The 24,779-nt window shown below is 50.7% G+C and overlaps 7 protein-coding genes and 1 non-coding gene across 8 annotated transcripts; 2 read left to right on the plus strand and 6 right to left on the minus strand.

Annotated features, from left to right (window-relative positions):
* Positions 1-3: 3 nt before the first annotated feature.
* Positions 4-75, minus strand: BO80DRAFT_t119. The gene has a single exon. It is a non-coding gene; the product is annotated as a tRNA-Arg (tRNA).
* A 465-nt stretch (positions 76-540) lies between these two features.
* BO80DRAFT_423604 (MFS transporter) lies at positions 541-3,052 on the plus strand. The gene is made up of 2 exons (XM_025719088.1): positions 541-2,293; positions 2,349-3,052. Exons 1-2 carry the CDS (start codon positions 866-868, stop codon positions 2,637-2,639), a joined length of 1,719 nt encoding a protein of 572 aa, XP_025577019.1. The 5' UTR covers positions 541-865; the 3' UTR covers positions 2,640-3,052.
* A 320-nt stretch (positions 3,053-3,372) lies between these two features.
* BO80DRAFT_500915 (tetratricopeptide repeat protein) lies at positions 3,373-7,637 on the minus strand. The gene is made up of 12 exons (XM_025724264.1): positions 7,464-7,637; positions 7,206-7,372; positions 6,982-7,120; positions 6,849-6,926; positions 6,658-6,791; positions 6,556-6,607; positions 6,285-6,490; positions 6,163-6,231; positions 6,034-6,117; positions 5,782-5,967; positions 4,236-5,735; positions 3,373-4,157 (listed from the first exon to the last, which is right to left on the minus strand). Exons 1-12 carry the CDS (start codon positions 7,505-7,507, stop codon positions 3,505-3,507), a joined length of 3,312 nt encoding a protein of 1,103 aa, XP_025577020.1. The 5' UTR covers positions 7,508-7,637; the 3' UTR covers positions 3,373-3,504.
* A 1,842-nt stretch (positions 7,638-9,479) lies between these two features.
* On the minus strand, positions 9,480-12,678 carry BO80DRAFT_443491 (ubiquitin-associated domain-containing protein; the record flags this gene model as incomplete). The annotated part of the gene is made up of 2 exons (XM_025721361.1): positions 9,480-10,342; positions 10,416-12,678. 2 exons carry the CDS (start codon positions 12,676-12,678, stop codon positions 9,480-9,482), a joined length of 3,126 nt encoding a protein of 1,041 aa, XP_025577021.1.
* Positions 12,679-16,032: 3,354 nt separating this feature from the next.
* BO80DRAFT_453897 (Mpv17/PMP22 family protein) lies at positions 16,033-16,811 on the minus strand (the record flags this gene model as incomplete). Its single annotated transcript, XM_025722045.1, has 3 exons — positions 16,033-16,182; positions 16,237-16,542; positions 16,713-16,811. The coding sequence occupies 3 exons, from the start codon at positions 16,809-16,811 to the stop codon at positions 16,033-16,035; spliced, it is 555 nt and encodes a 184-aa protein (XP_025577022.1).
* Positions 16,812-17,629: 818 nt separating this feature from the next.
* Positions 17,630-19,248, minus strand: BO80DRAFT_351750 (putative iron-sulfur cluster-binding protein; the record flags this gene model as incomplete). The annotated part of the gene is made up of 6 exons (XM_025715595.1): positions 17,630-17,685; positions 17,737-17,862; positions 17,932-17,975; positions 18,033-18,378; positions 18,435-18,906; positions 18,973-19,248. 6 exons carry the CDS (start codon positions 19,246-19,248, stop codon positions 17,630-17,632), a joined length of 1,320 nt encoding a protein of 439 aa, XP_025577023.1.
* Positions 19,249-19,674: 426 nt separating this feature from the next.
* On the minus strand, positions 19,675-20,891 carry BO80DRAFT_443493 (aromatic ring-hydroxylating oxygenase subunit alpha; the record flags this gene model as incomplete). Its single annotated transcript, XM_025721362.1, has 5 exons — positions 19,675-19,802; positions 19,854-20,269; positions 20,323-20,510; positions 20,602-20,754; positions 20,805-20,891. 5 exons carry the CDS (start codon positions 20,889-20,891, stop codon positions 19,675-19,677), a joined length of 972 nt encoding a protein of 323 aa, XP_025577024.1.
* Positions 20,892-21,543: 652 nt separating this feature from the next.
* Positions 21,544-24,611, plus strand: BO80DRAFT_423608 (GTPase-activating protein GYP7). Its single transcript, XM_025719089.1, has 6 exons — positions 21,544-21,629; positions 21,791-22,049; positions 22,114-23,476; positions 23,529-23,791; positions 23,845-24,163; positions 24,213-24,611. Exons 2-6 carry the CDS (start codon positions 21,894-21,896, stop codon positions 24,578-24,580), a joined length of 2,469 nt encoding a protein of 822 aa, XP_025577025.1. The 5' UTR covers positions 21,544-21,629; positions 21,791-21,893; the 3' UTR covers positions 24,581-24,611.
* Positions 24,612-24,779: the final 168 nt, after the last annotated feature.

Consider the following 24,779-nt stretch of genomic DNA (forward strand, 5'->3'; position numbering starts at 1 on the left):
TAATGACCTACGCAGGACTCGAACCTGCAATCTCTTGATCCGTAGTCAAGCGCCTTACCATTGGGCCAGCAGGCCTATTTGATGTAAATTGTAGCAAATTGTTGCCTTATAGGCAAAACGCGTGTTAAGCTTCTCGTCTGGCCCATATTTACACATCAATCTACATTATCACTTTGCAAAGAATAGGAAACTTGGTTCTATGAGAAAGCCGACATTCCCCACTTCTTGTTCCTCTTCCTTTTAGGTAAAGCAAGCAGACGGTATCATCCGTAGCCCGTTGTTTTCCGCGGAATGCCACCACAACAGTAACGAGGTAATTGCTGACTTCTGAGGCCACGTAATTTCCGGTATCTACCAGCCCCTGGCCATGGCAATCCCTATCTGGCCTCGTGACATCTGACAAACCGCATATTGCCAGGGGTTTTTGGACATTGATAGCCACCGGATGACTCAGCCGCCTCGGCCTCGCAGCCAGAACGCTTACATCATCTGCATGGCTTTGCCGGTGCTCCTCCGCACCTGACTATCCAGGAGCTCTTTTCCTCTGAACTTTCTCTTAGACTGAGCGACCTCTTCTTTCTCCAGAATTTCCTTCCCCAGACGCCACCGACCCGATCCGGCTCCGACGTGTACAGTGTTGACGTTCGTTTCGATTATCGCCTGTCATTGTTGCCCCAGATCCACTTCGAATCCTGTTTTCTGGGGGCTCCAACGCCCCCCGCATCGCGAACGAGGTAGTGGCCATTGAGCCCTGTCATCACTGCTTGAACCGTTAGTGAGGCCCAGCCACGGTATCCGTTGCGCTCTCTGTTGGAAATACTTTGAAGGCTGCCACAGGGTTGCGTGTTGCCCCTGTGTCGCGAAGATGAGGACGGACGAGCACAACCCTCTCAACCGGCGACATTCGTCCACGCTACACTATCAGACGTTTGATACCCCGCCGCCTAAGTCTCGTGGGAGACCCAACTCTGGTCAATCTGCATCATCGGGCGATGACTCGCAGTACCAACCTACCGATTCTCACCATGGACCGGGGCACGGATCGCCTCTCCCGAAGAAGCAGATGGCGGTTCTCGCGATGATATCCCTCTGCGAGCAGACGGCCTTTAACTCCGTTAGCCCTTACCTGCCCGACATGGCGTCATCGTTTCCCGAGGTCGAGCCGAATATGGTCGGTGTATACGTTGGAGCCATTGCCACTGCATTCGCCATCGCACAGCTTGTTACCAATTATTTCTGGGGCTGGTTATCTGATCGAGTTGGACGGAAGCCGGTCATTTTACTGGGTACAATCCTCACGGCGGCATGCTTTGTTGCCTTTGGATTTTGCACAACGCTCTACCAGGCGATTTTGGTGCAGGCTTTGATGGGCGCCGTCAATGGCAACCAGGGTTTGGTGTCCACCTGTCTGGGTGAAATCACCGATCGAAGCAACCAGTCGAAGGCTTTTACCTATCTTCCTGTTCTTTATGGCATTGGAGGCATAACTGGGCCGCTTTTGGGAGGCCTGCTGATTTTCGAACAAAATCCCTTTGATAAAAGCCAGCGCAATCCCTTTCCCTATCTCGCCCCGAATCTGCTCGCCGCTGGAGTCCTTGTTCTGGACTTTCTGCTATCGATATTTTTCCTTGAAGAGAGTCTTGAAGACGCAGACACAATCCCCAATTTCAAGCAACGACTTCGTGCCATATTCACGTGGCTGTGGGAGTGGACTAGTTCTGCAAAGAGCGCGAGCCGGATGAAGCCGCCACATGCCTCCCATTATCGCCATCTTCGTACACAATCGGACGACAGCCAGGACCATGACAGCGAGTTAGACTCGGCGTCCGAGGTATCGGAGACCCGCCCGACTCGCCATGAATCATTGACTAGAAGTGAGATTTTCAACCGGGATACTGTCTTGCTCCTCTTGACCTACCTGGTATTCGCTCTGTGCAACGTTTCATTCAACTCGTTGTTTCCCATCTTCTCGCAGGCTTCTCCCCCGCTTGGGCGTGGTCTTACCCCGTCCGAGATTGGTCTTGCGCAAGGATTTTCCGGGTTTGTAACGATCATTTTCCAGATCTGCATTTTCGGCAAGTTGAGAGACAAGATGGGAAACCGTTGGTCTTACCGAGCCGGTCTGTTTGGATTCGTACTCTCCTTCATCCTCATGCCCTTTGTCGGGTATAAGAGTGATGGTTCCGGGAACGGAGTCAGTGGCAAGACTGCGCTCGTGGCCATCGAGTTGTGCTTTGCGCTGCTGGTCAAGACGGTCGCATCGGTTGGCGGGCTGACAAGTGCACTTTTGCTGGTATATAGCTGCTATATTTGACGTTTGCGAAATCCAAACTAACATTTGACTCTAGATTACAAACTCTGCTCCGGATCATGCTGTCTTGGGATCCCTTAACGGACTTGCTCAGACACTTTCCGCGGCCGGCCGAGCCGTCGGGCCGTTCCTGTCTGGCAGTTTGTTCTCTCTAGCATCCAATCTGAAGCACAAGGGAGAAGCCATGCCCTTCGGCGTGTTCGCCGCCGTATCTTTTGTTGGATTCATTCTGAGTTTCGGGATCCGAGGCCGCTCCCTGGAGGCCGAGGACTGGGAAAGCGAGAGCGACGACAGCGACAAGTCAGACGACGAAGCCTCCGGCCCGTGAGGGCCTCCACTCGTTCCAATAAAGATAAACAAAAGAATAATCTTTACGACCTCACGATATTATTTACAATTCATAGACAATCCTCGCCACCGAGCGCTCAATTTTTGCGCGATATCATTCTTTCCCGATGCATGCATGCATGGTGTTCGGCGTCGTGTATTGTTATGTTGGTCTGAAGCCGTTTCTGAATCCAAGAGCTACCGATCACTTTGGTTTCGGGAGTCTAGACCGTGCCAGTCTTTTATTTTTGTCTTCCAAGCTGTATCAATAGGAATTAGACTTCTGTTCATGTATCTTGCTAGACACAAAACGAATTGTTGCATCTGTTTCTGAGCTCATTCAGCGCGCCCTGTACATATGCATACTAGCCTAATCTGTGTGGGAACTACAAATAAATCCAGCAAAAGACATATATACTACTTTGAACATCAAGTGAAGACATTCCCTTGTATATCTCTTATCTCCCTCTTGTTTTCCTCTTATACATCTCTCTCACTTGTCACTCACTTGTCACTCACTTCTCACTCACTTCTCACTCACTTCTCACTCACTTCCCACTTCACCACTCAAACACAAAAAAGAAAGCCAAGACAGCTCAATGTATCTCGATATTGATTACTACTTCAATATAATAGACTATGGACACTAAATCTAGTACTTGTGAATTTGAGGTTAGCGATATGTAAATAATATGTATATCTGCCCCAATCATCATACAATTAATCACACCACACAAGTATACAATCACCCAAGGAGAAGAAGACAAATAAGAAAGGAAGAAGAAAAGAAAAGCAATCCCGAGAGGTCAACATCAACATTCCAACAACTAGAACAAAAAGAGAGAAGAAGGTAACAATCACATGAATTATTTCCACACCCACTCAAAAATATACATGAAGGGTTCAAAAAGAAAATCATTGAGTTCAAGACCCTGGGCATATTGAATGAGATCTTCGTTAGGGATATTTAAGGATTGGAACCGTTCTTTTTCGCCGCCGCCGCTACGGACCCGGACGCGTTTGTCGATCATGGCGCGGAGCATTTTCTTCCCGGGGGCGACGAGGAGGTATTTTGCTTCTGCTTCTGATTCGGAGTCGTTGTTGGCGTGTTGGGTGTGGCAGATGGATTCTTGACGTTCGGGGGTGGTCCATTGGATTTCTTTGGTGGAAGGGGAGGAGGAGGAGGAGGAGGAGGGGTCGATGGTGGTGTAGCGGATGTCGGCGTCTTGGGAGAAGACGATGACGGTGTTGACGGCTGGGTTGAGGCGCATTCGGAAGGTGGTGAATTTGCGAGAATCGAGGTGGACGGCTTGGCTGGAGGTTATGCTGATGGCGGGTTTGGTGGTGTGGAGTTGGCGGATTTTGGCGATGGCGAGGTCGCGGGCTGTAGGGGGACAGGTGTGTTTCATTCGGAGGAATTTGGATTCGAGGAATGAGACGGAGGGGATGCATTGGGGAGCGTGGGTGGGGGAAGCGGACTTGTGGCATTTGTCGCTGCAGAAGCGGAAGATCTTGCAGGCTGATGGGGGTTGGTATGTTAGGTTAGGGTTGTATGTGAGGAAGATAGAGAGGAGGTGGGTGGTGGGGGGTGGCTTACTATTGCAGAGGGTGGTCGTAGGGGTGCTGCATTTCTCACACGGTCCGGGTTCAAACCATGCCCACAGGCTCTTCTCTGCTACGAGCATGTCTCGTCGCTTGTTGAGATCGGAGATCTTCTTTTCGGCGAACACGATTCTCTTCTGCATGTAGCGGTCCCCGGGGGTTCTTCGCGCCATAGTGACCAGCTGTTTGTAAGAAAGAATAGCTCTATCGAGAGAGTCGAGCCGTTCGTGTGAGTCGCAGAGGGCATTCAGAGCGTCAAATGTCTCTGTTGCTTCAGGTCCCTTCACGACCAGGAATTCCTCGAAGAGAGTCTCGAAGATGTTTGCGGCATCGTGGATGAGACCAGCATTCAAGTACGATCGTCCTAGACGCTGGATGACCCGTAGCGCGTCGGGATCATGGGAATGCTGGTATTGGTCGAGGATATCTTTGATCTCGACGGGGAAGTCAAAGTTATCCGAGCACTCGAGGTACCGGACAACTGCTTCTCTTGTGATGGGACTGGTAATGCCAAAGAATGTCTTGTAATGTGGGATCGTCCGGCCGCATATCGTGCGCGCCTCCTTATTGAACCCGAGTTTGTGGTATAAGAGAGACAGTTGGTTTTTGGCGCTTAACGTTGTTGCGTTCTGCAACCCGAACACCGTGTCGAGGGCTGGGACTGCCTTCTCTAGGAGAAAGAGCGCCATTTCGAGATCCCCTAGTGAGACTTTCAGAGTGGCAAGATCCTGCATGCTTCTGAGGGTTTCTGGGGCGTTGTGACCCAGGGTCTTTAGACGACCTGCAAACGAGCGCTCATATAAGGCCGATGCTTCCGTGGCGTATCCGTCTTTGGCGCAGAATGTTCCCAGGTCGTGTAGAATCGCAAAGTTGGTAGGATGGTCGCGCCCAAACGTCCGCTTGAATAGTCCCAGCGCCTTGAGATAACATACCCCCGATTCTTGGGTCATTTCGAGATCGCGATACGCTTGTCCCAGGGAATGTAGAATTGTCGCGCGTGACTGCTTGTCAATATCTAGTGCTGGTGTCTCATCGAGCATCCTCAAGGCAGTATGGTATTCGACAACGGCGGCCTTGAGATTCCCTTGTTTCAGGGCAGTCTCGGCGCGCATCTGTGTGGTGAGGACACGAGCCCAGATGCTTGCTGCCGAGAGCTCGTCTTTCATATGCAGGAACAGCTGCGCAATCTCATCAATTTTGAGTATCCTCTGGCGCCCAGATGCGTCGTGGACTATTGCTCCTCCTGAGATATGTTGCGTGTGAATGAATATGTTCTGACTCCCCCGTAACAAGGCCATGTACTCGGTATCTGCGATAGATTCCTGTGTAGCGTCCGTTGCCTGAGTTCGTGCATCTGCCGATATTATGTCGCTTTTCCGCGTAGTCGCTCTTCCTTCGCTGCGGGCGTATTTGGTGACAAATGAGAACCGTATAGTGTTCGCTCTCTTGATTAATTTCTTGCCTCGTTCTGAGGTGGACCGCGCTCGAGAGACCCCTATAACAGTGAGCGCTAGCTCAATCCTTGGCTTCCACATACTAACCTTTTGGAACCTTTCGACCGAATAGTCTCTGCAGGAATGATTGTCTCCAAGAGGGTCTTGGCTGTGATTGCGAGGTTCCCTGGCCATCCAACAGTTCATTTTCAGAATCTGTTAAGGCACTTCTGGGGTGCTCGCTTTCCTCTTCACAACGTGTCCGCTTTATCTTAATCGATTCGCCGTAAAGTCCTGTGATTTCATAGTCAGCTTGGGGATCATACCAGCAGGTGATAATTAAATCGCTAGTTTATGTACCACTCGGATCATAGCTCATTGTTGATTGGGCCTTGCGCGGCTCATTGCTGTCCTCGGGTTGATAAACGCCATTGGGAGCGTGTGCTGCCAGGATTAGCATCTAGAGATGGACCTAAAACTGGGACATACCTCGTTCCAGGTCATATAGCCCCGAAAAACCGATCGCAACTAGCTCGTCCTCCTCACCCGGCGAGAATTCTTATCAGAGTCAGTACCGAAACTTTAAAAATTTACTTGGAACACAAACGTACTTCGGAATGACCATGACTCCCGTAACTTTCTGGCCTTTCTCGATAATGACTGCTCTACAGACCCTGATGACGATGATGGGAGTTTGGAGCTCACGGGCCCTTTTTGCGTGAAACTGGAACTTCGGCTATGATTGGCACTAGATATTTCTCTCGGCGTGCCTTTCAAAACGGCGCCGTCTCGCGGATCGTTCAAGATTGGCTGATATCTAGAATTCGACATTAGAATCTACCGACTGCGCACATAGAGGCGCATTCATGGGGAGGAACTAACGAAACATTGCACTGCTCTCCGCAATGTTTGCAGTCAATAATGAAGGGCGCATCTGGTATTCAGTTAGACTCAATCGGTCACATTGGAAGTAAAAGGTCCTACCTCGCTGCCGATCAAGCCCTTCCTCGCCATCACCAAACGTAAAAGGCCTCTCACAGTTGCCACAGAAGAAACAGATGGGGCGCGAGTTAATAGGGATAAAGTGTTTTTCCACGCGGTACCCTTTTGTGATCAGACTGGACAGTAGATCAGTCAGTGCTCCTGTCTACATCGGCCGAAGAAGGAGTAGATACCGATCCCGCGTCATCACATAGACTGCAATTGCAGTCCCCGGGCAATATTTCGTCAAATAATGTTGCTTTAGCTCGTCTCTGTATGGCCTGTTAAATCTGGCTCGTTCAGGGAATGATTTAAGATAGGCCGTACAACGAAGAGAATACCGCATCGCAATCAGGACAATCGACACCCACTGCACTGAACAGAAGCCCGTCATCATTGCGAAGCGGAGGGAAAAGACGTAAAGCTTCCTGAGGGCTCGAAACACCGGGGTATGCATCGTCCGTGTCTGTCACCCAGGTTAACTCCGGATTAGTCGCCGCAACACCAACCACAGGCTGCAGAGATATGTAGGTAGCCGGAGGGCAGCATACCGCTCGTAGATCTACCGACTAATGACAATAACACGTCCGAGGCTCTTAGTATCCGACCTTTCGCCTCGAATCTGGTGGGAGCGCCTCGGAGCGGAGTTCTTAGGATAATTTCGTTCTCAAATTGTCGCTTCGCCTCTGATCGCAGGCCGTTGGGATCGCCGAAATCTCTGATCGATCCGTATCGCTCATTAGTGATCAATAACCCAGATGGAAGTGCATCTATGAAAAGTGAAGGAATGTGGGAACTCAGGAACTCACCTCAAGACCGACGGGTTAGCGTCGGAAATGGGTTCCGCAGTCATGTTGGAGGGACGTGAAGAGGATGCACCAGGACAAGAGAGTGGGAAGGAAGACAACCTCGAAGTTTGGCGACAGGATGCTCCAGGCAGATGTCGGAGGGAAACAGAACCTCAGAGGCCGGATGAGGCGTCACTTTTAATGAGCTGTTGGACGTGTTGGCGCACATACTACATATGCAGGTGAACCGGTGGCCTCGTCTAGAAGTAAACGGCGGTGCCGCATAGATACTGGGTGGTTCCTTGGAGAGACTAAGGAAGTTGTCCCCTCTGGCGCTAACGCGTGTCATCCCTCGCATGTTAGTCTGGAACAAAGCTTGCGAAGGAGAGAGAGGCGGCGGCGGTTGAGTTTAGCAGAAGGTGATATATTGAATGATCGATGGATTGATGGGCCCGCGGGGAGGGATGAACTGAGCGACAGGGTCGGTTGGCAGGCTTTGCTGGCCCTCCTTCTTTGCATCATCACCGTCAGTCGGTTCGGACTAACATCATTTTTTTGATTCTACGAACTGCAACCAGTCAGTGAAGCCGCCGGGCTTCCCCTCGTTTCGCTCCCCTTCAATAAAGCACCGGCCCCCTTGCATCCAACGAGCGGGAGAAACCACCATATCCGTGTTTCTCCGCCCTCACCGCATAATCTCTGCCCCCGAAGTCCAGGCATAGATATATCCATATCCAATCCTTCCTTTCGGTTTCTTTGTTCTTGGCCCGTTCATCTCATTCCTCAAGCAATGCCATTGGCGTATCACCTGTCATATCTGTCGCCAGGGTTGAGTCCGAGGCTCAGACCAACAAAGTCCTCGTTCGGGGATCGTCCGCGTCCCGAAGTTGACACATCACAAAACGCGTCAGGGTGGTTCCAATAATTGGCTGGGCCACGAGATAGTTCCAGCAATATCCATGCCGGTCGACAAGCTTTAGGGACATGTCAATGCCAGGATATCCAATGGATATTATGCTCGAACTGCGGACTGTCAGCTGGGGCACGTCCGTACGTGCAATCGGATCCATTCAACCTCACCGTGTTCATGACAGCCTGCAGAACGGATCCTGGAGGACCCCGCGAACTAGAATATTAATAGAACGCCCGAAGAACCACGACGAAAAAGGGTTCGATGTGCGTCGAGGCCGTCCGAGACAATAGTGTGGAAGTGTGTTTCAGGCCCGGATTTGTCAGGTCCCGAATCGAATTAACTTTCGCCCCCCTCTGGTCGATGCCATGGCTGTTCATTCCACACCCGCGACCGAGTATGGCTTCGTGGACGGGAGGGAAGGTTGGGCCGAGAAGGTTCGGCGTGGCCGCTGGCCTGTAAGGACTCGTTTTACGTGGATGGCAGGGAACAATGGGGCGTTCTTCTCGGAGTAAAGGGCCGATCTGCGAACGTCGAGCACTTTGATGCCTTTCTGGTCCATTCAAGGGCTCCTGGCGAAACAGCTTACGAGAGGCCTGCCTCATCCTTTTCGAATTCTCCGTCCCCCGTATACTATTATAAGTCGCGGGGCATCCTCCCCATGAAGGGGGATGTCAATATGCTATGGCCTCATGAGCCCAGGGCTGGAATGATGACCATTTCAAGGGAGAACATCCCTCGGTAGGGAGAAGGCTGTGAAAGCAACCATAGAACACCCTTGACCTTGGTATGGGAAAACCCTGGTAAAGGTTATGCTAAGAATTGTTATAGGAATCTAGAACCACATCTTTCATAGGCCTTCTAGCCGATGATCTAGGGATGTATGGAAAATAGTCGTACACGCTAACAGCAGAGATGAAATGGGTAAAGTATGGATGGTACAAAGTGGTATCGAAAACAACAAAGTCGTGGAATCCAGGGAAACACCAAGCGAAAGAGACCGTAAGGCGAAAGGTAGAATATGAGAGGGAATGTACACTGCAGCCGCATCTGTTGTTGTCATTGGCGCTGGGAACCCTAACGTCGGAAAGAGTTACCGCAACACCTGCGGAGGAATAACCAGCTGCTTAAGCCCATTTCCAGCCGGAATACCGCGACTCCGGACTGTTAATGACAGATGATAGAAAGCTCTTGCGTTTTCTCAAGGAGAATCCCCTATGATTTTGCTCGTGGCTCTTGTGTTCCCTTATAAGCAACGCTATTGCTGCATTTACGTTAATCCCTTCGCCATTATCGGTTACTTTAAGGGCCCATTTGGCCTTTTCTTCTTCAAAGCCAAGCTCCCGGACCATCGTGTCGAGGGCCTGATCAACAGGATCTCGGACCTGTGGTCGATAGACCGGCATGACCGGCGTGACCGGCTGGGGCGCCTGCATATAATGAACGTTCGGGACATGGGAGTGGATAGTAGGTGACGTTGCCATCCTCGACACAGACATCGGTGGTTGTGGCGCGGGCGCGCGAGCTTCCAAACGGCTCATGATTGTTGCGTACTGAGATAAGGGCCGTTCTTCCGCAAGCATAACACCGTATGGACTTAGTTGCTGCTGCTGCTTTTGGTTCCTTATTTGGGCAGAATAGGCGGCTTGTCGTCGGCGGTGGAAGTCAGGAGAAGGCATTCTCTCACTGGGGCTGCTGGTCGTTGGAGAGCCTTCCCGACTGACGAGCGATGACCCGGATGGTTGGGAATTGAAGCTAGGAGAGCGTAGAGATGTTTGAGATGGGATACTTCGCCGTGGCTGACAAGCCTTTGACACAGCCTCCCTGAGGAACGTGCAACGGCTCGCACCAGTGTCAGAAGGCTCCCATTTTGTCAAGCCCATTGATCGAGCCCTTTGAAAAACCACAGCAGTATCATCATAGGCATGAATCGAACCGAGTATCAAGACCGCCGAAAGCCCGAGCGTGAGGATATAGTACGTCCACTCTTCTGTAAAGAGTATTAGCTTCTCGGCAAAAGCGCAAATCCAATGACAGCCCTCCAACAGATGCAATTCACTCACCTAAAACTGCCTCTTCTTTTGCAGGATCATTTACTGCCACATCGTGCCCATCGAAGATGCCAGCCGCTCGCGCTTCACTACACTTACCGTGCATTGGTTGAAGCAGCACGCCTAGGCAAGTCCAGATCTCGGTCATATCATGAAGTTGCTCCTTGGATAAACCACCCTTGTTACCGTGACCGAATCCGGCAGGGGGCTCGAACAAGACGCTATTGGCATCATACGGATCAGCTATAGACGTGACCACCGACACACGTCGGCCCATAGCCATGGCACCACCCCTCAGCCAATCTAGCTGGCCCACAATGTCTCCCTCTCTATGTTTCCCAGATCCGAAAATCCGGCAAAACGTCCAAACACGCCAGAAGGCGTCATCAATCTCCGTAGCACGGACATCATCCATGCCGGACAGCCCACGGATCGTTTCTGGACGCAGAAAAGTCCCGCACCGAGCTAGTATAAGGGACTTGAGATGTGCCAGCGTGTAGATATCCTGGGCATAGCGCTTGAGATAACAGGCCGGAGTGTACTCTGGCACTGGGGCATCAGGATCGAACAGAATTTGCCATTCGGCGTCCCATGGAGGGCTCATCTCACGTAACTCCCACGCTGGCGCAGACGTTGCGAAAACCGCCCTTCGTATGAGCCTCAGCTCGTGCTGCTTAAACACGCGATAGAAATCTCTGCGAAGAACTGCAACGTTGAAAAGCTCATCAAGTGAATTGACCTGCTCCAAGATCGACAGAACGACGCGAACAGGCAGAGTCGCAGGCATCGCAGGCATCGCACCTATAGTTTCACAGGTCGAGGTCATAATATCGCCTTGCAATTCAGCTGGCGGCAATGGGAGACTGGCCTCCAGTTCATAGACAGTCCCTGGAGCTGTGGGAACTTGTTGGTCTTGACGCGTAAAGATCGATGACGTCTCACCGGATTTACTGTATGACACGAAATATTTTTCGCCGAGGGACACGCTCCTTGCTCTCTCGAGTGGCCTTTGATGCGGTTCTGAGTGTTCACGAGTGGTGTGGATATGACCTCCCGTCGAGTTGAAAGGCCGCCTTATGCTTGCCCGGCGAAGTGTCCCCATTTCCTTTGTTTGAAGGCGGGGAAGCTTCATCCGAAGCTCTTTCTCCCCGCCTGCGGATGCCGGCCTTCCCCCAAAGCCATTGATTGAAGACCCTTGTAGTTCAGCGACTCCACAGTCTTCGAGTTCCGCAACCACTGGCGGATGTAGGACACTGGCCCGATATGACTCAGGCTCTGATTTTGAGCTAGAGCTGCTAGTAGATCGCTGATGGGCACGGCTAAGTTTCCGACCGAAGCTTGGCACTGCAAAGGAGAACGGCGGCTTGGTCTTATGTGGTTTCTTTGTTCGTTTCGTGTCTTCGGGGGATGTGGTTCTGCGGATCTGTTGGCTTTCATGCGCGCTAGCAGGGGGGCGAGGGGCTGGTCGCGTAGCAACCATGTCCATGTTGCCTCTACTAATCTGCAAAGGCCCATCGAGGACCTGAAGAGGACTGCGAGGTGAAAGTTGCTCTGGTACCTGGCGCTGCTCGGTGAGTCCAGCCAAAGTCCTTTCCAGGTCGTTGGTCGCCTGCGACAGCGTCGAATGATGATAGCTTGGTTTCGTGATTGAGCGCGGCGGAGGTTTCAAGCGGGTATAGTGATCCAGTTCCCAATCCCGCGTTTGGGACGTCTTATGGCGGATTGATAGGGGAGTCAACTCGATCGGTGGCTCTTGAGGAAGAGGCTTGTCTATAGACTGGGCAATCGAAGGCCGCTTTTGTAAGGGATGGGGAATTTGCTGCTCAGGATTTGACTCCCCCAGAGCGCCAGCCACAGCGGGAGATGATATGTGAAAGCCATCGGCCGATTTACGGGTTGGTGATGTAGCTTCGGATCCCTGACTCGTTAAGGATGACCTGCTGGTGTAACTCGACGATCTGTTATCCGCCACCTCGTCGGATGACAAAGAAGAACGCCCTTTACTTCTCTCCGGTTGCTGTAGTTGACTATCCACATGAGGTGCGCCCTTCATGTGATGATGGGAGAAAGGATTTGCACCGTTCGTCGGAGAAGTCAAGGAGAAATGAGAGGACAGCTCAGGGAAGAAACGAGCCCAACGAGTTCCTGACCATGGTGGGGGTTTGTCAGATATAGACGAAATCGAGACATCGTCCTCTTCTTCATCGATGTCACCATCGACCACGTCTGCGCTATCTGATATCTCGTGTTCCGAAAGATGAGCTTGCGATTCCATTGAGACATCTAAAGGTTGTACACCGGATGGAGTGTGATCGGGCAAGTGTAGTATCTCCATCTCGGGCATTCCAGTTTCTTATATAGCTCTATGTTTGATGTTCAAAGACGGTTCGAGGTAGCTGAGTCTTCCAAGTCGGGGCAACAGGAACCTCCGGGGCGCCTTGTTGGTTAAGACAATTGGCTGCTACCTATACACAACGTCCGTTGTTATATGGAACAGTGCATCCGTGTGCTTCTGATCATGAACATGGTCTAAGGCGATATACTTGAGTTGCTCTCTTTGCCACCGTCGACAATGTTATTTCCGGTGCTTTTCGTATATTTAGAAGCCAGCCCAGCCGAAGGACTTTCGAGGCCCAAACGGGCTAAGGCAGAACCGTTCTGCTGGAAACCAATCCCGAGAAAATCGGTCTCGAACGCTGCTCCTGGATTGTGCGTATCCTTTCAGCAACAGTGACAGGGATCGTCAAACGTGCCACCCGACTGTCGCATAAGGTTAGCGCAAAGCGACGATGAATAGCGCAATGCTAGGGGCTGGTATTCTAATAGCCGACGTCGCGGGAGCGAACAAAGAAAGAGAAATGCGGCGGACCATATGACGAGCTACCAACAAAGAGATCCAAGATGCGCGAAGATGGGATGTGAGAGTAGATAGGGATGATGTCTGCCATTTGAGGTCCGACCTAAGTAAGAATGGGTGAGATCTGACATTCCCCACGTGCCGGGGACGCTTTTCATATCCCTGTGGTGTCGGAGGGAAACCGGCCGGGGAGTCGGCGACATGACGCCAGCTAATTTATGGAGTAATAGGGGTATGCGCGCCGCGATAGGTCGAGGGGAAGCCTGAAGGGGAGAATCTTTCGCATTGATGGAGGGTGGGACGAAGAATGGATCGCCTCGAGAGAGCCGTCAAGCAAAGCCTGGGCTAAACCGCGGGGGCCAAAACTAGCCCGTGCGACTAGCCCGAATCCGAGTGCCACACCCGGTCAGGTATCGTAATGGAGGGAAAAGCGTAATCTTCCCATGGTTCCTCAGCAGAAATCGTAATATGCCTTGCACGGTTGCACGCCTTATCTACGGAGTACAAGGTTCGAGTTGATCATTCAAGTCTATCTAGAAAAAGGGACCACAGAGAAAATCCCTTCTGGCTGCGCCATCCACCAGCCTCCTTGATCACCATTCTTCAGGGATCTATCCCTGTGACCATCCCGAATTTCTGCCGTCCGCATGGTGCAGCTGGAGACTGCAGCCACAGCCCTGATCTATTAATTACCCGGCAGTACTCCGTAACGGGCTTCTCTACCAGCCCAGACGCTAAAAGCAGCCATTCAACATGGCTGGGTGCCCGGGCAGTGCTTCATCAATAGGCCCGGCAATAAGAATAGGAGTGAGGTCACAATTCACCGACCCATTGCGTACGCTGTATCCCTGTCCATGCAACCAGGTGGGCACGCACCTGGATGGTCGAATCAATCAGTCGCGGGCGTTCGGACTTCGGAGTACAACTCCTGCATGCGATAATGGAATCGATCTGCGCGTAAAAGCTAGTTAAACGAAGGGGGGGTTATCTTAGTAAGATTCGAGGACATCATGCGAACCATCATTGCTTATGCAGGTCTTTCCGTCAGCGAGCCGTTGTCTCTCCTGCGTTCACTGTCTCAACGTCAATGTGAATGTGTTTGAACCAACAGTTGATCTCGCAGCTTAGATGAGCTCAATCTCTCAAACTGCCCTTCTGCAAGGATGTATCATACAATCAACGCCTATGCCGCCTGCATGTAGTACCTACCTCATACTGAAACTGGCAGTTACCCGGTAGCAGTACCACGATCATTCGGTGTTGGCTTCAGAAACGTGAAGCGGATTTCGATCTCATCCAGTCTGCAGGTACTCCATGTTAAGTTCCGGACTGACTTTCTGACCTCGACCATCCGTCCCTGATATCACTGTTGTATGTGTGGCACAGTCATGTTGGTTTGATGGATGCAACTTGGCTTCGACGCTGCTCCATGGGAGAGATGACCAACATACGAAAAAACATTCCAATTCAGGACTAGCGTAATCGCCTACTTGACAAGAACTTCCCTATATCGCTTAGCCTAAGCGGGATGATAAAACGCCAGTCTTATATAGGTAGGATGTGTGGTTCTTATTCCTGATGTGGCATTCACACAAGGTTATGGTTCACTACCGCCGTCTGCTGACAATGATGTAGAGGACTTCTCATGCAGCTAATCTCAGACAATAGAATCTCACAACAAGATACTGCGACTCTAATGTAAGTTTACTTCGAAAGACCAGTGGAAAGAACCGTCCGCGATCCGTACCAAGGATCGAAGTCGGACTGTCACGAGGTCTTCTTGGAAAGAGACGGATATCCGTCAACTTTCTGGGCAAGTTACCATATCCTTTATAGAAAGGACGGTATCCAATCTCACAGGAGTATCCAGTACTAAGATCGCGGGGCGAGTGATTGAGTCTTATCATAGAGTGCGTTTGCATTGCGGAGAGGTGTAAGGCCTACCAATCTTATTTTGATGATTGCAAGACACAGAGAACCCCACCCTGCAATACACTGGTCAAGCCATATGAATCACTCAGAACATGACAAAGCCAAGGACGACAAAAAGAACAAGAGAAGACGCGTAGATTTCCGCAATCCACAAAATTCATGGTCCTTCCTACATCCGCTTGACTTACCAATTGTTTAATACACGTACAAGAAAAGAAGAATTTCTACTTCCTCCAATAAACATGCTGCAGTAACTCACTCTTCATTAGTTGTTGCACTATGTTTTAATGTGATTTGATAATGATCACGATAATGTTGTCCACCGTCCCTTATCTTCGTATCAGTAACTTCTCATCCTGATCATACAGCTAAACCCAAGCGTAAGACCAATACAAGCTCAATCAAATATAATTCAATAGCTTGGGTGGGGGCCTGGGGTCCTTGAGCCAGTTCGAGCTAGGCTGCAGCTCTCGGATGCCCGGGAGGTGAATGAACTATGGGGGCCAAATGGAGGAGGCCCAGGTTAGGAACGTATCGCCCAACAGTTTCCTCAACGTTGCGTGCCGCCGTTTCCCCGCTTGGTTTAAGGAAGCTCCTATTACTTGTATTGTGGACCTATGTGGTGGTTGATTATCTACTACTTTCCCCAGTGGGCAGGTACCTGCAGGCTAGCGTGGTACGATCCGTCGATTCAGGATAATGGTCCCGTCTAGCTAATGGTTTGCTAAGCTAATAGAGAGAGTGTCCGAGTCTTGTAGGGTCCTGTTAACCAGCCAAGTTCTAATTAGGTTGGTTTTGGGCACGTGTCTGCAACGGCTATTGGGGTAATCTCGAAGAATTTCAACCCGACATCAAACTCAAGTAAACAGCCCAGAGTACACCAAACAGACTACCAACAAGCAGGCGTTTCTCTGTTGGTACAACCGTGAAGTTCAAGATCGAGACGATCGGCCACAGCTTGAACCCCGCCACCAGGATGGGCCAGAAGTCCTGATTTGGGTCAGCAATCCGGTATCAAACATAAACAGGGGGGCCAAAGCAGACCTTTTGGATTTGCTGCACAATAGACTCCCAGTCCTGGCCGCGCAGAAACCCCATGGTCATGATGAAGGCTGCCGTGTTCCAGGCACCTCCAACAATCTGATCGATGACGATTTTGGCGACAGTATTGGTTACATTGAGCTTGGGCTTCTGCTTCGGCTTTTCCGTTTTGGGGCTGGGGGCAGAATTATCATTGTAGCCGGGGAATTTCGATTCGAGTCCTTCGAGCCATAGGAAGGTCAACGGGGAGAGAATGAAAGCACAGGTTGTGAACTGAAACAAGGCTTGATTGTCCAGTTGGAAGGGTCTCTGTAAACATCGCACTATCGGCAACCAAGGAGGCATATAGTGATACCGTCCCCATGGGTTGCCGATCGGCCGTGTCACCTGTCAGTCCGGTGATATTTCACACGTATACAGCAGTACCCTGATCCCGCAATCCCAGGGTTTCATGCGACCTGAGGGATAAACCGACGTACCTCATCCCTGTACGCTCCAATGACCTGTGCCAGCACATTGGAACCGGCATTAATTAGCGCAGCTTGCAAGGTCGCCCTTGCTATCGGAGGGAAAGCCATAGCAGGTACCCGACGTGTGTCCTACAGATTCGAAACTAGGTTTTGCTAGGGACTAGATGCGCCTACTTGATATTAGCTCTGATCCACGTGGCAGGAATGAGTTGATCTGGTCCGTCCTGGAGATTACCTCGAAAGGGTTAACGATGGCTTAGAACGTCTCGGAAATTTAGATCGATCACGCTAGACGTGCAGTGGTTCCGGGGGTTAAAAGTTTGACTTATGGCAAGCGAGTGAGAGTGAAAGCGAATTATAGAGTCAGCAATAATGAATACAGAGTCTGCCCTGTCAAGTCCGGGTTTGAGCGTCTTATACGTTTGGGGCAGGCCCAGATCAAAACGATGGGTCTGATTCGACGGTGGGGGCGGGAGAAAAGGGAAGGTTGACACGCTGCCACTCGAGTGCTGGACCCTGCGATTTCGGATCCACCCCACATCTTTCGGTAAGTTCCAAGAAGCATTTCCAAACGACAGGTCCATTCATCTTCAAGCTCACATGTGCTCTCCGCCATTCTTTTCCAGTTGTCCAAAATTCTCGGGATTTGTTTTCATCCCCTGCAGCCCCTTGCTTGTCCACTGTTTGTCTTATTGACAGAGGAACCCGGACAGCCTGAAACAATGCCCTGAGCCGAATTGAACATGAAACAGCCAGCTGGCTGCTTTGAGACCCATGTTATCATTGCACAAATTAGTATCAAGAATATGAAAACCGAATTTGTCAACTATGATTAAATGGCAAGCGGGACCGGGTTTCCCAATTCATATACGACTGACTCATGTGGTCGCACAGTCTGCAACTACGGAGTATTATTCCATGCATACTCACCAAGCGAGACTTTTGCGATTCCAAGTGTCTTGGCACTCGAGGTCTTTGCAGACTGCGATCCAAGCTTAGCAAGATAGAATTAGTAAGGAGGGGATTAACAGACGCTGTTCAGCCTGCTCAAATCTTGCATTTCTTCTAGAATTCCTTGTAGCAGGAAATACCTCGGTCCCTTGTTGTTTCTCCAGCTTCGAGTGGCGTTTAAGGATATCGAGGATCGCTTTCTGTGTGCCTATTCGAAAACTCGCTTGAAATGTTCTTCAGTGAGAGAAAGACTTGCATTGCTCATCCGGCAGTTTACCTGCAACATCCGGGCTTGATGCCGAAGAAATAACAGCGGGGAGCCTAGACAAGTAATCCATCCATTAGTCCTACATTTAGCCACATGGATGCGGGACGTACGTCGGACTCCCGAAATAAGATTGAAATTCTACCTCCAGTACTTGAATGTCGGTTTTCAATCGGCTAGATAGATCATCTTGTATTGCTGAACGCCTAGGACCGCCCATATCTCGGTGTGAGTACAAGTCGAATCGAACTGACGTCTTTTGTGCAGATATGGGAACAAAGCTCAAAGAATACCAAATCGCCGCCCCCTCGAGTGTATGGAAGGTCGTAAAAGGAAAGACCCTGATGTCTTCCGAGCACCTTCGCGGAGAATTGAACAAGCGCGACGACAGAAACCGATACTTTGGTTGTGGGGGTTCGTGCTGGAGTTTCGTACTGTCGATGAATCTCTGAGCTCTCACTTGAAATTCAATATGTTAGACACCTGAAGCACGATGATATGTAGGAAGAACTCACAACCCAATTTCCAATTAAACTGGCCTTCGATTGTCTGCCCTCCTAGCCAAGTAGACTGTCCTCCAATGCCGTGTCTTCTCGCAAAGGAATCAAGAGAACTTGTATCAACAGGACGCACCGAGGGAGATGCGTCGAGATTCACAAAGATAAACCCCGTAGGTGTTGTAGTGGTGTGGATTGAAAACAGGCCATTTTGCGATTTATCGAAGCCTGGCACGCTGTCAAAGTGAGGGGCTTTGATAAGCTGCCCATGAGTATTATAGCTCCAACCATGATATCGACACCCAAGAACCGTAGAAGAACCGCACTCCTTTCTCGTGATTGTGTAAGCTCTATGGCGACAGACATTATGGAATGCCCGCACGAGGCCGTCTTTCCCTAAAATCAGGAAGATGGGAATGCCGGCCACGTCAAACGAATGGTAGTCACCGGCTTTGGAGAATCGACTGCGATGTGTAAGATATATCCATTTCTAGTTCAGTCGTAGGTGAGCAGAATGATTGATTTTTAATGTTTGTCAGTGATGTGAAGCACATACCTTGGCAAAGATAGCACGTCGTTCCAGCTCAAACACACTAGAGCCAGTCCACCAGTCTTGTGGAAAGTCTGACTCCTTGGAGACAGCGTTCTCGTTGTCTCCTTGTCCAGGTCCTATGTTGGATTCCTTCGACTCAGTTCTGAGCCGTGACTTGTGTCCATCAAGTAAAGATCGGTATAAGGCGTGGAGGAGGGAAGCTAACCCCACCAGCAGTGCAACCAGTATCGAGGCTGACAATGCCGAGGAGAGAGCCGAGCTCAGTCTTTCAGTGATCATTTTGGCAATGACTAATGAGCCACAATTGCTAACAGGAACCTCTCCATTTTTATATTACTGTGGAAGCTTCTTAAAAACAAGTGCAAGCAACACCAGAGACCGAGCACTGACCCTGTTGGCTCCGCTAGTTTGCATGTGTGCCCTTGTTTTGTCCAGTAAGCGAGCACATTGCCAGCCGATGGCCATGCAGCAAAGCAAGAAAGCCTGTATTGACCTTCCAGATATGGTGAGAGTTTCCAGCGACATGCGTCAAAGGCGAGTCGCAGTATGATGGACCTTAATGGTGCTTTGGCCGATCCTCACCAGAAAGTCACTTGACACCTTATCGCTACATGCATAAAGCACTACATGGGCCAGACTTTATGTAGATGTATCTCCCGCGTCACTGATAAGAACGTGCATATTCCCGGCACCTGTTTCCTTGTCTCATGCGCCTGTTGTGACACCCTTCGGCCCCGTCTTTCGCTTATCAAATTCCGTTTCTTTGCGTTCCTTTTCCAGCTTGTCTGCCGCGTGCTGCTGACACACCAATTCAAAAACGCGATCCTGGTAAACTTGGCTTGGTTCAGCTCACGAGTGGAATAAAACAGCCTTGGAGTACTCACAGAAGACCCCGCTCTCCTTCTCTGGGTTGAGTATCCCTTCACTATAGATGCCTTTAGTGAGGTTGTCTTGAGCCTTCTCACACAGTTCGTAATCTTCCATAGCCACCTGCCGCACAAACCGGAAATACTCATCAAACTTCTCGCCGGATTCCATGTGGTAGTAGTCGAACTCCATCCGTGTGACATTCGGGTCATCGGTTGGGCAGACTCGGAACGAAGACATTCCTCCACCATAGACATTCAAAGTGCAGTTCGGGAAGAAATAGAGAAACAGACCATCACCGGGCTTCTCCGGGTCCGCGATGTGCTGAGAGAAATTCTGGTGATTGTGCACCGCGTAAGATGTTGGCGGATAGTAAATGGAGAATGACGGGTGGGTATATTGGCAATGCAGGCATTCTTGGTAACCGTCGACCCTGTCCAAGTCAGGAGACATGATCATTCCCGAATACGAGGAAGTGCCATATACATTGTCTTCCAGTTAAATCGTCCTTCGTATTTGATGCTGTGTCTGTACGGGAGCTTGGTGAAATTCACCTTCTGAAGTAATGGCTCCAAGTCCGGGAAATACTCGTTGAAACTGGGCGCTTCTTCTGATAGAGTGGCAAAGACGAGACCCGTGGGCGTGACATAGTGTCGTAAAGGTCGCTCCTGAGCCTCGGTCAATATCAGCAGCTCGATTGAACCGGTACTCGGGGTTTGGAAAGAATGCATTCTCGGTTCAGTGCATGCGCCGAGCTGGACATACACTCTGTGCACAAACTACTCGAATCTCATCTTGTCCAGGAAAGGGCTCATCTCCCGAGCTTCTGAAAACATGGATAGATCGTTGCGCTATCTCATATTCGACTTTGGCTCCTATATCACAGAACCTGGTAACGGGGCCCATGAGATACCAGGACTAGAGGAATATTAGTGTGATAATTTTACGCGCGGATATTCACACCTCACCTTCAAGAAGATAGCTCTTCGCTCAAGCTGGTAGAGAGGCAGACTACGATACCAGGAAGCTGGCAAGGTGCGCATGAGCTCGGACATTGTGTATAGTGTAAGCTGAAGATGACTAGAGATATATGATGCAGTATGGCTACAGACGGCATCAAGCCACTCTTCGAGGTATTTAAAGAGTCTAGCGAAGACTGCATATCTGCAAGTATGAGAACAGCCCTTCATTGGACGGGTGAATTGTTTCCTGAACAGGCTATAAAATCCTGTGCGTCAGTAGACCAGATTTATGCGACGCCTTCGGCAATGGCGAATGATCGAGGGTCGACAAGTCATATGGAACCCTTGCAGAAGCATGGTTGGTGTTCTGACAGCCTGACACGTAGGATCGCCCTGGTGATTCTGATGTTGCTTGGCATAACTAGAGATAAGTAACCCCTGTAGTAAATTCGACCTTTAATTCGCCTTGATGGCTAGGGGAAAAGATATAGATCGATGCTTCGTTCCATATATTGTGCAGATTGCTCCCAGGGACGAGATCCGAGATCATCCAGGCGCTTGCAGAGTGTAGCCGCCCAAGGAATGTTGCGTAAATGATAAGAGCTGCAACCACAAGCCATCTGACAGGCTACTATTAGTCGCCTTTCGGTGATTGAATGCGGATAATCGGATTATCTCGATGAAGTTTTGTTGCTGCCTGGGCAGTTCAGTCATCACTGTTTGGGTTCGGTGGCAATGGAGTTCTCAAGGAACATTCTGCCTACCCATCCCTCCCAGCACCACGCTCCTGGGTGACTTGTTCGAGATACGCTGTTAGAAGCCCAGTGCAAGGTATGTGAGTAGTTCTTCTGGTTGAGCGTTGCAGGGGATGGAGGCGAAGAGGGGATCACATGGAAGCGGTGGACCCCACGATTACGTCGTGACCTCCGGCCGTGACTCGCTTTCCCTCCGCAATTCCTCTCCGACCGGTGGCTGACTTGCCCGTCCCCCAGACCTGCTTCAGAAAAAACAAGCTCCGGATCGAGCTTGCATTATGAATAGGATTTGATCATCTCGGCCCCGTGGAACTCAGCCCTTCGCCTCATCCCTTCCGACATGGCAGGCAACGGAATCAAATACACCCCTCCTCCTTCGCCGCCTTCCCCGACGGCGTCGTACTACGACGTCAGTGACGACGAGGAGGATGAGTATAACACGATATCTCATTCCACCTCGCGCAGAGGAGTTAAGCTTCTATTCTCTAAAAGCAAGGTAAATTACCAGATAGCCATTTGTATGATTTATTGGCTAACCCATTCAATCCCGAGTATCGCAGGTCTACGTTCATCCAACTCCTTCCTCGAAAGATAACATCCCCGGATTCATCGCCCTCATCCAACAAAAGCCCCTCCCTCCTTTCACAAATACCGCTTCCAGCAACTCTCCGTCAGACCTCTCCTCCTACCTCCTAGCCTGGGTCCCCGAATCTTCCCTGGGGGATGCCTACAGCACCTATGTCAAGGTTGATCTATCAGACGATTCCTCCCCTCCGCGGCAGAAGTATCTAGTGCCTGCTCTTCCGACAACAACCACATTCAAGGACCCCATAGGACTGTACGCATTTGCTGTGCCCCTATCTGAGATCTATTCACTTCTTGTGCGACCTCCGAGTCTGGGCTGGTGGTTCGGGAGTCTTGTGATCAACACGCGCGCTGGTGATAGCTTCCCCGCGCTGTTTTTCCATGACACTGAATGCGAGTCGACGATACTGCAGAAAAAGAAGAGAACCAGGGAGAGCTTTGACCCGTTCGGTGAAGACGGGAGTGTCTTCTGGGGAGGCGATGAGGTTTTGCGATGGCTTCGGAAGTATGCGGAAGTCCAGCGCTCCGCCGTGGACAACAGTGTTTATCTGATCAATCCGTCTGAGGAAGATCGCATATCGTTTGGACGACCTTTAACTGCAGATGGCTCGGTGGCGAAGGCTCAGGATCAACCTGCACTGGCGAGCGGAAGCGGACAACGGGATGCTGGGATGGATCCTTTTGTGAAAGCGCTCAAGGAGACAAGGTGGAAAGTCCTTGAGCAGCTGAGCAAGATTACTACGTTCACTAGGCGCACGGCTAATGAGTTAGCCGACAATCCCCGGATCCCTCCGCAAGTTCGTCGCCTGATGAGGACCCCGGAAATCCAAACTTTACAAGATGAGTTTGATAGCGCTAGGTTGTACTTGGCCCGATGGGCTATGAGCATCTCCGAGCAGAGTGAACGCGAAAGGAACCAGCGGATATGGACCGCACGGGATGTTCTTAGCATGGAGGATAGCTCTGTCGGGGAGTTTGAGATCCTTGAGCTCGAGACGGGAACTATGTCCATTCAGGAACGCCGCAAGACAGTCACCTTGAAGGAGTGGGAGGGCTTTTTTGACCCAACTACCGGACGAATGCATTTAACCGTTGAAGAAGTCAAGGAAAGGATATTCCATGGGGGTCTAGATCCCAATGACGGAGTCAGAAAAGAAGCATGGCTCTTCCTCCTTGGGGTGTATCCGTGGGATAGCAGTCATGAGGAACGGCAAGCGCTGATGAACTCAAAACGTGATGAGTACATCCGGTTGAAAGGTGCCTGGTGGGAGAAAATGATCGAAGGCACTTCTACGACGGAAGAGTTTGACTGGTGGAAAGAGCAGAGAAACAGAATAGGTAAGCCTCGCCGCTGCGTAAGGCACTGCGCCTCTTCTCACATCTTCAACAGAGAAAGATGTCCATCGTACAGACCGCACGATACCCCTGTTTGCCGGAGAAGATATTCCCCACCCAGACCCGGATTCGCCTTTTGCAGACACAGGAACGAACGTGCATCTTGAACAAATGAAAGATATGCTTCTTACGTATAACGAATACAATCCTGACCTGGGCTATGTTCAAGGCATGAGCGATCTCCTGGCTCCAATTTACGCCGTAATGCAGGACGATGCAGTTGCCTTCTGGGCGTTCGTTGGCTTCATGGACAGAATGGTAATACAAATGCCACCCCTACCGATACCTACCGTACTAATGCATTCCCACAGGAACGGAACTTCCTTCGTGACCAATCCGGCATGCGTTTGCAGCTACTCACCCTGGACCATCTTGTGCAGCTCATGGATCCCCAGCTCTACCTCCATCTCCAGTCCGCTGACAGCACGAACTTTTTCTTCTTCTTCCGAATGCTCCTAGTCTGGTACAAGCGCGAGTTCGAATGGGTCGACGTCCTGCGTCTCTGGGAAACGCTCTGGACCGATTACCTTTCTAGCAGCTTCCATCTTTTCATCGCACTTGCCATCCTTGAAAAGCATCGGGATGTCATTATGGACCATCTGAAGCAGTTTGACGAGGTTCTAAAATACAGTAAGCCCACCACCCTTGCAATCCTAAGAACAAATCCTAACATCACTAGTCAACGAGCTCTCCAACACAATGGAACTCGTCCCGATCCTCACCCGCGCGGAGTCGCTATTCCACCGTTTCGAGCGGGCCGTCCAGGCTATCGACAAGAAGAACAATTTCCCTGCACCCGCAGCCCACCAACGCAAGCCTACCCAGGACTCCTCCGCAAGCCCAAACAAAGGCAAATCGCCCCAACGACCGCAAAGCACCGCCTTCAGCAGCGGCGTCAGCGCTGGCCCCAGTACCGCGCCAGGCGATGACGGAGAGACCAAGGTCATTTCTCCGGAACTAAGAGAACTATTCCAGAAGAACGTTCCATGGGCACGAAAACCAGCTCCTAAACCGCAGGAGTCATCTGCAGAAGGAGAGACCTCGTAGAGACTGCTTTGACTTTTTTTTTTTCTTTTTGCTACCCTGTTGACACATGCTCAACCACGACTTATGCCCTAATTACGTACGCAGCTCTTTCACGTTTGCTCGTTTGTATGATGTGATGGACGGACATTTGGATATTGCTGGTCGGTCCGGAATGGGAATGGCGGCGTTGATTCTTTTTCTCGTCTTTTTCGGCCATATT

The sequence above is a fragment of the Aspergillus ibericus genome, assembly GCF_003184845.1.
Source record: "Aspergillus ibericus CBS 121593 unplaced genomic scaffold BO80scaffold_12, whole genome shotgun sequence".
NCBI classification, from domain to species: domain Eukaryota; kingdom Fungi; phylum Ascomycota; class Eurotiomycetes; order Eurotiales; family Aspergillaceae; genus Aspergillus; species Aspergillus ibericus.

Bases quoted from the DNA above. Each gene is read 5' to 3' on its own strand.
- BO80DRAFT_423604 (XM_025719088.1), top strand. From the start codon at position 866: ATGAGGACGGACGAGCACAACCCTCTCAACCGGCGACATTCGTCCACG. The intron at 2,294-2,348 runs GTATATAGCTGC...ATTTGACTCTAG, and splicing joins TGACAAGTGCACTTTTGCTG to ATTACAAACTCTGCTCCGGA.
- BO80DRAFT_500915 (XM_025724264.1), bottom strand. From the start codon at position 7,507: ATGACTGCGGAACCCATTTCCGACGCTAACCCGTCGGTCTTGAG. The intron at 6,608-6,657 runs GTAGGACCTTTT...ACTGAATACCAG, and splicing joins AGGGCTTGATCGGCAGCGAG to ATGCGCCCTTCATTATTGAC. The intron at 6,118-6,162 runs GTATGTCCCAGT...TAATCCTGGCAG, and splicing joins GCTATATGACCTGGAACGAG to CACACGCTCCCAATGGCGTT.
- BO80DRAFT_423608 (XM_025719089.1), top strand. From the start codon at position 21,894: ATGGCAGGCAACGGAATCAAATACACCCCTCCTCCTTCGCCGCCTTCC. The intron at 23,792-23,844 runs GTAATACAAATG...GCATTCCCACAG, and splicing joins TTGGCTTCATGGACAGAATG to GAACGGAACTTCCTTCGTGA. The intron at 24,164-24,212 runs GTAAGCCCACCA...TAACATCACTAG, and splicing joins TGACGAGGTTCTAAAATACA to TCAACGAGCTCTCCAACACA.